The sequence below is a fragment of the Salvelinus alpinus genome, chromosome 9, assembly GCF_045679555.1.
Source record: "Salvelinus alpinus chromosome 9, SLU_Salpinus.1, whole genome shotgun sequence".
Classification (NCBI taxonomy): Eukaryota; Metazoa; Chordata; class Actinopteri; order Salmoniformes; family Salmonidae; genus Salvelinus; species Salvelinus alpinus.
Genome location: NC_092094.1, coordinates 46,302,846 through 46,317,646, shown reverse-complemented (window position 1 = coordinate 46,317,646; position 14,801 = coordinate 46,302,846). Strand labels below are relative to the sequence as shown.

At 42.2% G+C, this 14,801-nt stretch overlaps 1 protein-coding gene across 4 annotated transcripts in view; it reads left to right on the top strand.

The window, feature by feature from the left end:
* LOC139530214 (non-muscle caldesmon-like) overlaps positions 1-14,801 on the top strand; it is a 65,775-nt gene that overhangs the window by 32,141 nt on the left and 18,833 nt on the right. For 2 of the 4 annotated variants that reach the window (XM_071326419.1, XM_071326417.1), the window contains exons 6-10: positions 1,471-1,608; positions 4,077-4,118; positions 4,716-4,759; positions 6,922-7,003; positions 10,302-10,439. In XM_071326419.1, coding sequence (XP_071182520.1) covers positions 1,471-1,608; positions 4,077-4,118; positions 4,716-4,759; positions 6,922-7,003; positions 10,302-10,439 — 444 coding nt within the window. The remainder of the gene's footprint in view (positions 1-1,470; positions 1,609-4,076; positions 4,119-4,715; positions 4,760-6,921; positions 7,004-10,301; positions 10,440-14,801) is intronic. The other 2 variants (XM_071326418.1, XM_071326420.1) reach the window with 2 other exon arrangements.

The window sequence follows — 14,801 nt, the reverse complement described above, 5'->3', positions numbered from 1 at the left end:
AACAAAATATGGAAAAAGTCAAGGGGTCAGAATTCTTCCCAAATGCACTGTATATCTCCTAGATTTAGGACAAGCACCTGTTTTTATGATTTATTTTTTGACTGTCGTTTTTGCCATTTTTTTATTTGTTATTTAATGTGTTTCTCTGGGCTATAGTAGTAAAGGCCAAATTCAATATTTTATCAAATAGTTTTTTTATATAGTCAAAGGTTTGGACACACCTACTCATTCCAGGGTTTTTCTTCCTTTGTACTATTTACTATATTGCAGAATAATAGTGAAGACATCAAAACTATGAAATAACTCATGTGGAATCATGTAGTAAGCAAAAAAGTGTTAAACAAATCAAAATATATTTTATATTTGAGATTCTTCAAAGTAGCCACTCTTTACCTTGATGACAGCTTTCCACACTCTTGGCATTCTCTCAACCAGCTCCATTAGGAATGCTTTTCCAACAGTCTTGAAGGGGTTCACATATATGCTCAGCACTTGTTGGCTGCTTTTCCTTCACTCTGCGGTCCAACTCATCCCAATTGGGTTAATGTTGGGTGATTGTGGAGGCCAGGTCATCTGATGCAGCACTACATCACCCTCCTTTGTCAACACTTAGCAATGGGGTCATGGTGACATCCCTGTGCAGTTTCAGACCTGTCCTGCAGCTCAGTTCAGAAGGACGACTGTGTCTTTGATGTGTCTGGGTGGTTTAATACATAATACACCGCATTATTTGAGTTGGTTTGAGGTTTTTAAATCATGTGAAGCTGTGAAATGTGAAGCTATTAGGGAAATCTAAAGTCAACCCAAATTTACCACGGGCATTACAATTGGGTTACGTGCAGCTGCACTCAGAATTGATGATTACTTGCATGCTGCCAGCTGAGAGCTTGTGGCCAGGATTGAAACAAACCAAACCTTAATTTACGTTGTGATGCAGTCACAACCACAAGTCTCACAAAATGTTGTTTTGGACGAGACTGACTTAATTACCAAAATTATCCTATTTATACTTTTCAGTCAATTTTGACAGTATAATAAATGTTTCTGACTCATATCAATGCCACATTGGCTGTTTTCTAAATGAGAAGTTGTTTAGAGTTAGTTGCTCTTTAATAATTGACCAATGAAAAAATAGCAAATTTCTAATGTAAAGCCTAAAAGTTGGTTCCCAAAAACTTTTAGATGACCAAATTATTAAATTGCCTGCCAATTTATTTATTAAATGTTTTTATGCACTGCAAAAATGAGCATGGACCTGAATGAGGCTCTCTCCCATTACCTGTTGTTCCTGCAGTGGGAATATCCTTCAGATAATGTTTTTCTAAGTTATCTGCAGATAATTGTTGTCTGGAGCTCAAGAAGCTGTACTAGCAGCCTGCAAATCAGTGAGGCAAATGAACCGCTCTTTCACCGATGTAATTCGGTTCCTGACGTTCACCAAAAATATCCATTGTGTGTCTTCCTGTACAGGAAGAAAAGAGGAGGATGAAGGAGGACATAGAGAGGAGGAGGATGGAGGCAGCAGAGAGGATGAAGAGCCTCAGTACCTCCAGTGTGGATGGAGATGAGTTGTTTAGCCCGCTAAATCCCAAAGTCTCATTCTACAAGGTAGCTAACGTTTCTGTTCCATTCATCTATACATCTATCTATACCTCAGGTTTGTAATTATTGCCCATGGTCATATATGACAAGCACCATTCTTGTGATGATATGGCAGTGAGTTTTTGAGATCATGGATATTTATACCTTTGGTTTTCTGTATAAAAAAAGTGCTCTATATTTCTATATTGTTTTACTACAACAACAAAAAATAACTCAAATCTCACTTTATACCATCTTTACAGCCATTGTGTTAAGTTTCAATCACGTAAGTTGCATGGGAGTGTTATAAATGTCAACATTTGCCACAGGACATGTAGTGCGAGCAGGTCACACACATTCATGTATGGGTTTGCTGTGATGTGTGGGTTTGCTGAGACGTTTGTGAGACGTGTGCAACTTTTAGTTAGCTCTGACAGCATGCCTTTATGTACAAATTGGATACCACCATTGACTGAAAAAGTCAGAGACCATAATACAGGTGAAGTTGGAAGTTTACATACACTAAGGTTGGAGTCATTAAAACTAGTTTTTCAACCACTCCACAAAATGTCTTGTTAACAAACTATAGTTTTGGCAAGTCGGTTAGGTCATCTACTTTGTGCATAACACAAGTCATTTTTCCAAAAATTGTTTACAGACAGATTACTTAATTTATAATTCCCTGTATCACAATTCCAGTGGGTTAGAAGTTTATGTACACTACGTTGACTGTGCCTGTAAACAGCTTGGAAAATTCCAGAAAATTATGTCATGGCTTTAGAAGCTTCTGAAAGGCTAATTGACATAATATGAGTCAATTGGAAGTGTAGGTGTGGATGTATTTCAAGGCCTACCTTCAAACTAAGTGCCTCTTTGCTTGACATCATGGCAAAATCAAAAGAAATCAGCCAAGACCTCAGAAAAAAATGGTAGACCTCCACAAGTCTGGTTCATCCTTGGGAGCAATTTCCAAATGCCTGAAGCATACATTCATCTGTACAAACAATAGTACTTAAGTATAAACACCATGGGACTACGCAGCCGTCATACCGCTCAGGAAGGAGACGCATTCTGTCTCCTAGAGATGAATGTACTTTGTTGCGAAAAGTGCAAATCAATCCCAGAACAACAGCAAAGGATCTTGTGAAGATGCTGGAGGAAACAGGTACAAAAGTGTCTATATCCACAGTAAAACGAGTCCCATATCGACATAACCTGAAAGGCCACTCAGCAAGGAAGAAGCCACTGCTCCAAAACCGCCATAAAAAAGCCAGACTATGGTTTGCAACTGCACATGGGGACAAAGATCATACTTTTTGGAGAAATGTCCTCTGGTCTGATTAAACAAAAATAGAACTGTTTGGCCATAATGACCATTGTTATGTTTGGAGGAAAAAGAGGGAGGCTTGCAAGCCGAAGAACACCATCCCAACTGTGAAGCACGGGGGATGGCAGGATCATGTTGTGGAGGTGCTTTGCTGCAAAGTCCTGACCTCAACCTTATAGAAAATTTGTGGGCAGAACTGAAAAAGCGTGTGCAAGCAAGAAGGCCTACAAACCTGACTCAGTTACACCAGCTCTGTCAGGAGGAATGGGCCAAACTTCACCCAACTTATTGTGGGAAGCTTGTGGAAGGCTACCCGAAACGTTTGACCCAAGTTAAACAATTTAACGCCAATGCTACCAAATACTAATTGAGTGTGTGTAAACTTCTGACCCACTGCGAATGTGATGAAAGAAATAAAAGCTGAAATAAATCCTTCTCTCTACTATTATTCTGACATTTCACATTCTTAAAATAAAGTGGTGATCATAACTGAACTTAAACAGGGAATATTTACTAGGATTAAATGTCAGGAATTATGAAAAACTGAATTTAAATGTATTTGACTAAGGTGTATGTAAACTTCCGACTTCAACTGTATATCATTGTATTTCAGCCCAAGTCCAAAAGGTAGCTGTGACAGCCTGTGTTTACACTGTTCTGTGGTATTGTCCTTATCCCCTTCCACCTTGCTCTGCTTAAAAAGTAGGGTATTAAGTAATACAGGTAGTTGTCAGGATTATAGATAGGGTTTCGATGGGTTCATTTGTTTGGATTCAGACGTTTGCACGGCATGGCATGTTGTGAAGCGTTGTGCAGTGTAAAATGTTCTTGTTTGTTGTCAGTTGATTCGACTTGTCAGATCACACAGGGATTGAAATCCACTCAGATCTTGATTTACAAGCCTGGCTCATTACATTACATTATTACTGTCAGATGCATCTATTTATTTATCTCTCATGAATTCACTTCTTGTATTAACACTAATGAAGAAAATCTCTCAGTCACCTTCTACAAAAGGGCAAGTTCAGCTAGCTACTATAACTTTTACTTCCTGCCTTCTGTTTCTAAGCTGACTTTCCTCTCTGGGTACAGGGTTGCTATGTTGGTGCCCTTGCCTACATCCTTAGTGCTGTCATGAGCTTCCATCTGATTGTGTGTGTAATTTCAGAGAGAGAATGATGAGAGTTTGACAGCAGAAAATACATTATTGGTGAGTTGGTGTCAACATGCTGTGCTCTTTGATTCAGGTCCAGGGCTGAACAGTGAACAGTAACATAAGGGATTATTTTGTGTGGGAAGAACCAGAGCTTGGTGCTGGATACGTTGAAGTATGTTCTCTTTGGCAAGCAACCGTAGAGGACAGGACATTATGACCCTGGCTCAAACTAGACCTCCTCTGATACAAATGTATTAGTATTTTGATAATGACTAGCCTAAAACTTGTAATCCCAAACACATTTTCTTTACTATGATTCAGTCTGTAATGCATTAAATACACAGATTCAAGAGTAAGTAATGGGTTTCGAGATGGAAGTCTTCCCACACCCTGATTGCTATATAATTATGCCTGCAGTAAACCTTGGACTGAGGCAGAGTTTAAATCTGTCTTTGGTGATACGAACTGACAGATACAGGCATATGGAAACAGTTGAGAAAGACCAGCAGAAGATTTCTCTGTTTGAGATATTTGCTGCTTAATATTGATCATGATAAGCCCGTCTGACAATTCTAGAAGTCATGGAGCACTTCAACTGTTATATTCTAATTCCAAAACAATAACCTTTAACATCCTCCTCATGTTTTTCAGATCACAGAAAGAACAGAATCCTTGAACCGGTCCCTAAAGAAAAGGTGAGCATCATTCAAGCATACAAGGCTTTTTCACAATGAATAACACAAAGCAAACAAACAAATTCCACAGCCCCCGTTGTTCCACTTGTACTCTGAAATACCTTCCCTCACTAATGCTTCGTTGTATCTTGAGGTTGACCAAAGTACTACTGGGCCTGGATGGAGAGCTGCTATCTGAGGCAGAACAGCAGCTATGCGGGCTAAATGGCTGGTGTGTAAATGTAAACATAGACAAAGAGGGCCAGTGGTGACCTCTAAATCTCTCTCAGTGCATCACCTTTGTCAGCCTGGATGATTTATAGCTTGGTTAACTCTGACCAGATGTGAGGGGTGGAGCCTGGGCTGGCTGGGTTCTCTCTGGTGGCTGGTGAGCTATAGCTCTGGACTGTGGGACGGCTCCATGCAGTCTGACTGCAGTAAGTAATCAGTGGTAAAGAGTTCTCAGCAGCTAGAGTAGTAGAGACCAGGCCAGAGTTTTAATTAATATTAATAATGTGACTGAAAATAGGGTGTAATAACAACTTTATAGGGTGTGCACCCACTCTGCCCAGAATGCGCTGTGGTGAGGAAATTGAACTTCCTTAAGTTCGAAAATACACTTTACTAAGACATATATGATTATTCATATTCTGAATCGTTCAGTGGAGTTCTTTCTCGAACATTTCATTAACAGTATATCCAAAAAGTGGGATTTCTTAACATAATACATCCGATAATAATCACTGAGCTCTGTTGACAGAGGGGTGCAGCTTTCTCGCAGCGACATTGAGGATTTTACATGTTGTGGTGGTCATCTTCAAAGTTGCTTTTGCGGGTCGCAAAAGGGGAGATTAGCATAACACGAGCTGAATTAAATGTAAAAGGCTTTGAAAATAAAAAAGCCTGCTCAGAGCTCAGTGCTCTGTTTACGTTTCACAGTGATAAGCTTACTTTTGTGAGAAATCTTCGAAAAAGAACAGGAATTTTGCATTAATATGAAAAGCGTATACTAAAATATCAAATACTACATGTAATGTCTCAAAATCGATATCTATCTCACCTCTATATTGTTTTAAATCTTGCGGATTCGATCCTACAAGGTTAAAAACTCCAATAATTTAAGAGCGGATTATGATAGAGTCATGAGGTTAGGCCATTGGCTTCCTTAGAGGATTATCTACACAATTAACATATGTTTTAAATATTTTTTTTACCCATTGGTCAAAATATGTTTTTTATTGGACACCGTAAACTTTATCTTCCAGGTGCAGGTTTGAGATCTGAGGAATTGAGTGTGACATCATGTTTTAGTCTAGGCAGATTTTTAAGGACAGAGGGAAGGATCACTGTGTGTTAGACCTTTGATGTGGGCGTTCCACTCCCTTGTTGATGTGTGTAAAAACACTGTAAGATCGAATCTTTCCGGAGAAGAATACGGTTGACAGACAGCTTTCTTCACCCATTCACTTTTAACAGCCTCGCTCATGCAGATAGAAAACATGACATCATTCAGAAAACCCAATTTCAACGTCTTTGCAGAACAAAACACCCTCCAAATAAAGATTTGAGGGCTGTGCACGTTTATGAAGTTAAAATAATCCTACCATGCCTGTAAAGAAGCTATGTAATCCTCAAACTAACCAGCCATATCAGGCTAATGACTCACACATGCCTTTCATGGGAGCTCTCTTTTCAAATATAAACGGTTTTGAGGCCATGTTGAAATGCAGGAAATAGGGTCAGTATTTCCAGATTTGTCCCACACGGTTTGTTTTTCTGTTTAGTGTATATGTCTGAGATTAGGACTCTTGTGTAGTGGGGTTTAGGCAACTGGCAGCGTGTGTGTGCGTATGTGTGTGTGCCTGTGTGCGTGTGTAGGGGTCCTTTGCACTGGGTCCCACTGCGGTCAGTGAGCAAGCTTCATACTGGGCCTGAAAGACAGTCTTGACAGAAGCTGTAAGAGGTCATGTAATCCCATCCTAATGGCAGTGTAGATTCAAGTGGCTCATTTTACCAAGGGGGGTGTATCACAACAATGTGGAAAAGGGATATTTCACTTGGGGAGGGGAAGGATGATCCCCGTTCACTTGCGGGCCTATAGCCAGTCAGATGAGGTCTTTAAAATGTATTATTTTCTTCCAACAAACATTTTCACTGACCGAGTGTCTTTGTTTTGGATACAGCAACAGCTTCAAGAAGACACAGCCCCCTGTTCTCCTCGCCAAGATCGATGACAGGCTGGAGCAGTACACCCACGCCATTGAGGTTAGCTCCCACCTGGTAGCTCCCCCCTCCTCCCCTCTCTCCCTCCCTTCCTCCCAACAGACAGAGGCCCCATTGATGAAGGCTGTGTGATGAATGCTTTCATCTGGTGACTATTCAGCCAGACTTCTCTGTCCTCTTCTCTTCCTCTCTAAAGGTGACGCGCTGTGTCAGTCTCACACACACAAAGTTACTGTATATACTGTAGTTAAACCTCAGCCTCACAGTCCGTCAAACCACCTCTACTCTAGCATATGGGAGAGGATTGATGGGCACTTGAGGCTAGGCTTAGCTTGCTTTCTCATCTCTGTGGTGCCGGAGTCATACTATAAGTACGGTTGAAGTCTGAAGTTTACATACACCTTAGCCAAATACATTTAAACTCAGTTTTTCATAATTCCTGACATTTAATCCTAATAAAAATTCCCTGTCTTAGGTCTGTTAGGATCACCACTTTATTTTAAGAATGTGAAATGTCAGAATAATAGAAGAGATAATTATTTATTTCAGCTTTTATTTCTTTCATCACATTCCCAGTGGGTCAAAAGTCTACATACACTCAATTAGTATTTGGTAGCATTGCCTTTAAATTGTTTAACTAGGTCAAACGTTTCGGGTAGCCTTCCACAAGCTTCCCACAATAAATTGGGTGAATTTGACCCATTTGCGACCAAGCTTTAACTTCCTGACTGATGTCTTGAGATGTTGCTTCAATATATCCACACAATTTTCCTGCCTCATGATGCCATCTATTTTGTGAAGTGCACCAGTCCCTCCTGCAGCAAAGCACCCCCACAACATGATGCTGCCACCCCCGTGCTTCATGGTTGGGATGGTGTTCTTCGGCTTGCAAGCCTCCCCCTTTTTCCTTCAAACATAATGATGGTCATTATGGCCAAACAGTTCTATTTTGGTGTCATCAGACCAGAGGACATTTCTCCAATAAATACGATCTTTGTCCCCATGTGCAGTTGCAAACCGTAGTCTGGCTTTTTATGGCAGTTTTGGAGCAGTGGTTTCTTCCTTGCTGAGCTGCCTTTCAGGCTATGTCGATATAGGACTCGTTTTACTGTGGATATAGATACTTTTGTATCTGTTTCCTCCAGGATTTTGACAAGGTCCTTTGCTGTTGTTCTGGGATTGATTTGCACTTTTCGCAATTTTTTTTCTGAGGTCGTGGCTGATTTCTTTTGATTTTCCCATGATGTCAAGCAAAGAGGCACTGAGTTTGAAGGTAGGCCTTGAAATACATCCACATGTACACCTCCAACTGACTCAAATGATGTCAAATAGCCTATCAGAAGCCATGACTTCATTTTCTGGAATGTTCCGAGCTGTTTAAAGGCACAGTCAACTTAGTGTATGTAATCTTCTGACCCACTGGAATTGTGATACAGTGAATTACAAGTGAAATAATCTGTCTGTAAACAATTGTTGGAAAAATGACTTGTGTCATGCACAAGGTAGATGTCCTAACCGACTTGCCAAAACTATAGTTTGTTAACAATACATTTGTGGAGTGGTTGAAAAACAAGTTTTAATGACTCCAACCTAAGTGTATGTAAACCTCCGACTTCTACTGTACATGGAAGTAGAGTGTGTGTGTGAGTGAATACGTGTTAGGGGCCTTCTTACTCTTTTCCCGTGAGGACAATGTTTCACAAGCCACTATTGCATTATCCGATTACTACCATGCCTTGTTAACTTCTTTCTAAAGACGAGATACAATTTATTCAGAAAGTATTCAGACCCCTTGACTTTTCCAATTTTGTTACGTTACAGCCTTATTAAAAAAAATCCCTCATCAATCTACACACAATACTCCATAATGACGAAGCGAAAACAGGGTTTTTAGACATTTTTGCAAACACATAAAACATTTAAAACAGAAATACCTTATTTACATAAGTATTCAGACCCTTTGCTATGAGATTTGAAATTGAGCACAGGTGCATCCTGTTTCCATTGATCATCCTTGAGATGTTTCCACAACTTGATTGGAGTCCACCTTCGTTAAATTCAATTGAATGGACATGATTTGGAAAGGCACACACCTGTCTTTATAAGGTCCCACAGTTGACAGTGCATGTCAGAGCAACAATCAATCAATGAAGTTGAAGGAATTGTCCGTAGAGCTCAGAGACAGGATTGTGTCGAGGCACAGACCTGTGGAAGGGTACCAAAACATTTCTGCAGCATTGAGGGTCTCCAAAAATACAGTGGCCTCCATCATTCTTAAATGGAAGAAGTTTGGAACCACCAAGACTCTTCCTAGAACTGCCCGCCCGGCCAAACTGAGCAATTGGGGGAGAAGAACCTGATGGTCACTCTGACAGAGCCCCAGAGTTCCTCTGTGGAGATGGGAAAACCTTCCAGAAGGACAACCATCTCTGCAGCGCTCCACCAATCAGGCCTTTATGGTAGAGTGGCCAGACGGAAGCCACTCCTCAGTAAAAGGCACGTGACATCTCGCTTGGAGTTTGCCAAAAGGCACCTAAAGGACGCTCAGACCATGAGAAACAAGATTCTCTGGTCTGATGAAACCAAGATTTAACTCTTTGGCCTGAATGCCAAGCGTCACATCTGGAGGAAACCTGGCACCATCCCTATGGTGAAGCATGGTTGTGGCTGTTGATGCTGTGGGGTTGTTTTTCAGCGGCAGGGACTGGGAGACTAGTCAGGATCGATGGAAAAATGAACGGAGTAAAGTACAGAGAGGTCTGTGATGAAAACCTGCCCCGAGAGCTCAGGACCTCAGACTGAGGAGAAGGTTCACCTTCCAACAGGATAACGACCCTAAGCACACAGCCAAGACAACTCAGGAGTGGTTTCGGGACAAGTCTATGAACGTCCTTGAGTGGCCCAGCCAGAGCCCGGACTTAGATTGATGAGGGGGGAAAAAAACGATTTAATACATTTTTGAATAAGGCTGTAACGTAACAAAATCTGGAGAAAAGAAAACACTTTCCAAATGCACTGTATGCAGTGTTGACCGTGAATGCAGTCTTCACTAACGTGGGTACATTTCCTTTAAATTTCAATCATGCTAAAACGCTGAACTTCAGTAATACAGATTGAATCCAGTCCTATGTTACTCATTATGTCTAACTATGTTATATTGTGGTTCATTTTTACTTGCTGTGCTTCATTTTCATACTATCTAATTTCCCCCTAATCAGACTTGATAAATATCAGTGAACAAGCTTGATACATTTTTCTTTTTGATCTAGAGTTCTGTTATTTCTTTGCAAATTCCATGCAATTCGGAATGTAAAGTATATCACATTGCTATGTTGTGTAGTACTCCCAGGAGGCCAAGGCAGCCAAACAGGGCCTGATGGACATCCCCATGTCACCTGAGGCAGTGTCCTCCAAGAAGCACTTGTTTGAGGCTGGAGAGGCTTGGAACCAGAGCCCGTCCAAAGGCACACCATCCAAGGCAAGGAAACACCAACTTGACGTTACATACTGTACACATGAATGAATAAAGTCAAAGTCCAATTTATTTCTCACAATCGCTAATGACATTATACATCCACCAACATAAATAGACCCTTATCAGTGTTTCCCCTAGGATTTTTTTCAGCAGCGGTGGCAAAGTTAGCGTAGGGGGCGGGGCATTGTAGTGGGTGTGGCCAATGGTGCTGTCCAACATTTCTAGAGTCCCTCCTCTTGGTCGCAGACAAAATGTTGTTTTAAAACAAATTTACTGCCATTCCACACATTTTTCCATAGGGCGGAGAGAGACATTTTTACAGTTTTAAAGCTAATTTCCTGCAATTCTATACATTTTGCAATGGCTTATGCCCTGCTCTTTTGCTATCTGAGTGACTCAAACATTATAACAACATCAATTGTGGCCCCATGCCATGACATTTTGGGAATTTTAGATTCCCCCTGACTGTCAAATTTTTATTTTGGTAATTGTTCGTTCTCAAAGATGATCTTATTTAAAAATATATAGCTCCATTATCTTTTCTACATACATTATATCTGTTGTTAGTCATTTAAGTTTACACTGAAAACGTTTAACCATCCCGAAAATTATATATACTGAACAAAAATGTAAATGCAACATGCAACAATTTCAAAGATTTTACTGAGTTACAGTTCATATAAAGAAATCAGTTAATTGAAATAAATGAATTAGGCCTTAATCTATAGATTCACATCACTGGGAATACAGATATGCATCTGTTGGTCACATATACCTTAAAAAGAAAGGTAGGGGAGTGGATCAGAAAACCAGTCTGTATCTGGTGTAACCACCATGTGCGTCGTGCGGCGTGTTGATCAGGGTGTTGATTGTGGCCTGTCAAATGTTGTCCCACTCCTCTTCAATGGCTGTTGCTGGGTATTGGTGGGAACTGGAACTTGCTGTCATACACGTTGATCCAGAGCATCCCAAACAGGCTCAATGGTTGACATGTTTGGTGAGTATGCAGGATGTGGAAGAACTGGAACAGTCATCACCTCATGTTTCAGCATGATAATGCACGGCCCCATGTTGCAAGGAGCTGTACACAATTCCTCTGGAATTCACTCTGCCAGACCCCTGACTCAATCAGCTCTCATTCCCTCATCCTTCACAGTAGAAGCATCAAACAAGGTTGTAAAGACTGTTGACATCTAGTGGAAGCCTTGGGATGTGGAATATGACCCCATAGACACTGTAAATTGGATAGGCAAACCTACAAACCTCAGATTTCCCACTTCCTGGTTGGATTTTTTCTCAGGTTTTTGCCTCCCATATGAGTTATGTTATACTCACAGACATCATTCAAACAGTTCTAGAAACTTCAGTGTTTTCTATCCAAATCTACTAATAATATGCACATCTTAGCTTCTGGGACTGAGTAGCAGGCAGTTTACTCTGGGCACCTTATTCATCCAAGCTACACAATACTGCCCCCAGCCATAAGAATTTAAAACATATTGGTATTACAGACTCGGACAGGGAGAGGTTGAAAATGTCAGTGAAGACACTTGCCAGTTGGTCAGCGCATGCTCGCAGTATGTGTCCTGGTAATCCATCTGGCCCCGCGGCCTTGTGAATGATGACCTGTTTAAAAGTCTTACTCACATCGGCTGCGGAGAGCGTGATCACACAGTCTTCTGGAACAGCTGGTGCTCTCATGCATGTTTCAGTGTTATTTGCCTCGAAGCAAGCATAGAAGTAGTTTAGCTCATCTGGTAGGCTTGTGTCACTGGGCAGCTCTCTGCAGTGCTTCCCTTTGTAGTCTGTAATGGTTTGCAAGCCCTGCCACATCCGACGAGCGTCAGTGCCGGTGTAGTACGATTCGGTCTTAGTCCTGTATTGACACTTTGCCTGTTAGATGATTCGTCGGAGGGCACAGCGGGATTTCTTATAAGCTTCCGGGTTAGAGTCCCGCTCCTTGAAAGCGGCAGCTCTAGCCTTTAGCTCAGTGAGGATGTTGCCTGTAATCAATGGCTTTTGGTTGGGGTATGTACGTACGATCACTGTGGGGACGACGTCATCGATGCACTTATTGATGAATCCAATGACTGATGAGGTGTACTCCTCAATGTCATTGGAGGAATCCCAGAACATATTCCAATCTGTGCTAGCAAAACAGTCCTGTAGCTTAGCATCTGCTTCCTCTGACTACTTTTTTATTGATCTAGTCACTGGTGCTTCCTGCTTAATTTTGGATGTAAGCAGGAATCAGGAGGATCGAATTATGGTCAGATTTGCCAAATGGATGGCGAGGGAGATCTTTGTATAATTATCTGTGTGTGGAACAAAGGTGGTACATTCTCTGTGTGTGGAACAAAGGTGGTGTATTCCCTCTGGTCGCACATTTAACATGCTGATAGAAATTTGGTAAAACGGATTTAAGTTTCACTGCATTAAAGTCCCCGGCTACTAGGAGCTCCGCCTGTGGATGACCGTTTTCTTGTTTGTTTATGGAGGAATACAGCTCATTCAATGCTGTTTTAGTGCCAGCCTCAGTATGTGGTGGTATATAAACAGCTACAAAAAATACAGATAAAAACTCTAGGTAGATAGTGTGGTCTACATCTTATCATGAGATACTCTTCCTCAGGCGAGCAACTCGAGACTTCCTTAGATATCATGCACCAGCTGTTATTTACAAAAATACAAAGTCTGCCGCCCCTTTCTTATCAGACACCGCTGTTCTATCCTGCCAGTACAGCTTTTAACCAGCCAGCTGTATGTTGATAGTGTCGTCGTTCAGCCACGACTCCGTGAAGGATAAGATATTACAGTTTTGAATGTCCAGTTGGTAGTTTAATCTTCCGCATAGGTCATCTATTTTATATTGTAACGTGGAAAAAGTCAAGGTGTCAAGGGGTCTGAATACTTTCCGAAGGCACTATATATATATATATACACTGCTCAAAAAAATAAAGGGAACACTTAAACAACACAATGTAACTCCAAGTCAATCACACTTCTGTGAAATCAAACTGTCCACTTAGGAAGCAACACTGATTGACAATAAATTTCACATGCTGTTGTGCAAATGGAATAGACAAAAGGTGGAAATTATAGGCAATTAGCAAGACACCCCCAAAAAAGGAGTGATTCTGCAGGTGGTGACCACAGACCACTTCTCAGTTCCTATGCTTCCTGGCTGATGTTTTGGTCACTTTTGAATGCTGGCGGTGCTCTCACTCTAGTGGTAGCATGAGACGGAGTCTACAACCCACACAAGTGGCTCAGGTAGTGCAGTTCATCCAGGATGGCACATCAATGCGAGCTGTGGCAAAAAGGTTTGCTGTGTCTGTCAGCGTAGTGTCCAGAGCATGGAGGCGCTACCAGGAGACAGGCCAGTACATCAGGAGACGTGGAGGAGGCCGTAGGAGGGCAACAACCCAGCAGCAGGACCGCTACCTCCGCCTTTGTGCAAGGAGGTGCACTGCCAGAGCCCTGCAAAATGACCTCCAGCAGGCCACAAATGTGCATGTGTCTGCTCAAACGGTCAGAAACAGACTCCATGAGGGTGGTATGAGGGCCCGACGTCCACAGGTGGGGGTTGTGCTTACAGCCCAGCACCGTGCAGGACGTTTGGCATTTGCCAGAGAACACCAAGATTGGCAAATTCGCCACTGGCGCCCTGTGCTCTTCACAGATGAAAGCAGGTTCACACTGAGCACATGAGCACATGTGACAGACGTGACAGAGTCTGGAGACGCCGTGGAGAACGTTCTGCTGCCTGCAACATCCTCCAGCATGACCGGTTTGGCGGTGGGTCAGTCATGGTGTGGGGTGGCATTTCTTTGTGGGGCCGCACAGCCCTCCATGTGCTCGCCAGAGGTAGCCTGACTGCCATTAGGTACTGAGATGAGATCCTCAGACCCCTTGTGAGACCATATGCTGACACATGCACATTTGTGGCCTGCTGGAGGTCATTTTGGAGGGCTCTGGCAGTGCACCTCCTTGCACAAAGGCGGAGGTAGCGGTCCTGCTGCTGGGTTGTTGCCCTCCTACGGCCTCCTCCACGTCTCCTGATGTACTGGCCTGTCTCCTGGTAGCGCCTCCATGCTCTGGACACTACGCTGACAGACACAGCAAACCTTTTTGCCACAGCTCGCATTGATGTGCCATCCTGGATGAACTGCACTACCTGAGCCACTTGTGTGGGTTGTAGACTCCGTCTCATGCTACCACTAGAGTGAGAGCACCGCCAGCATTCAAAAGTGACCAAAACATCAGCCAGGAAGCATAGGAACTGAGAAGTGGTCTGTGGTCACCACCTGCAGAATCACTCCTTTTTTGGGGGTGTCTTGCTAATTGCCTATAATTTCCACCTTT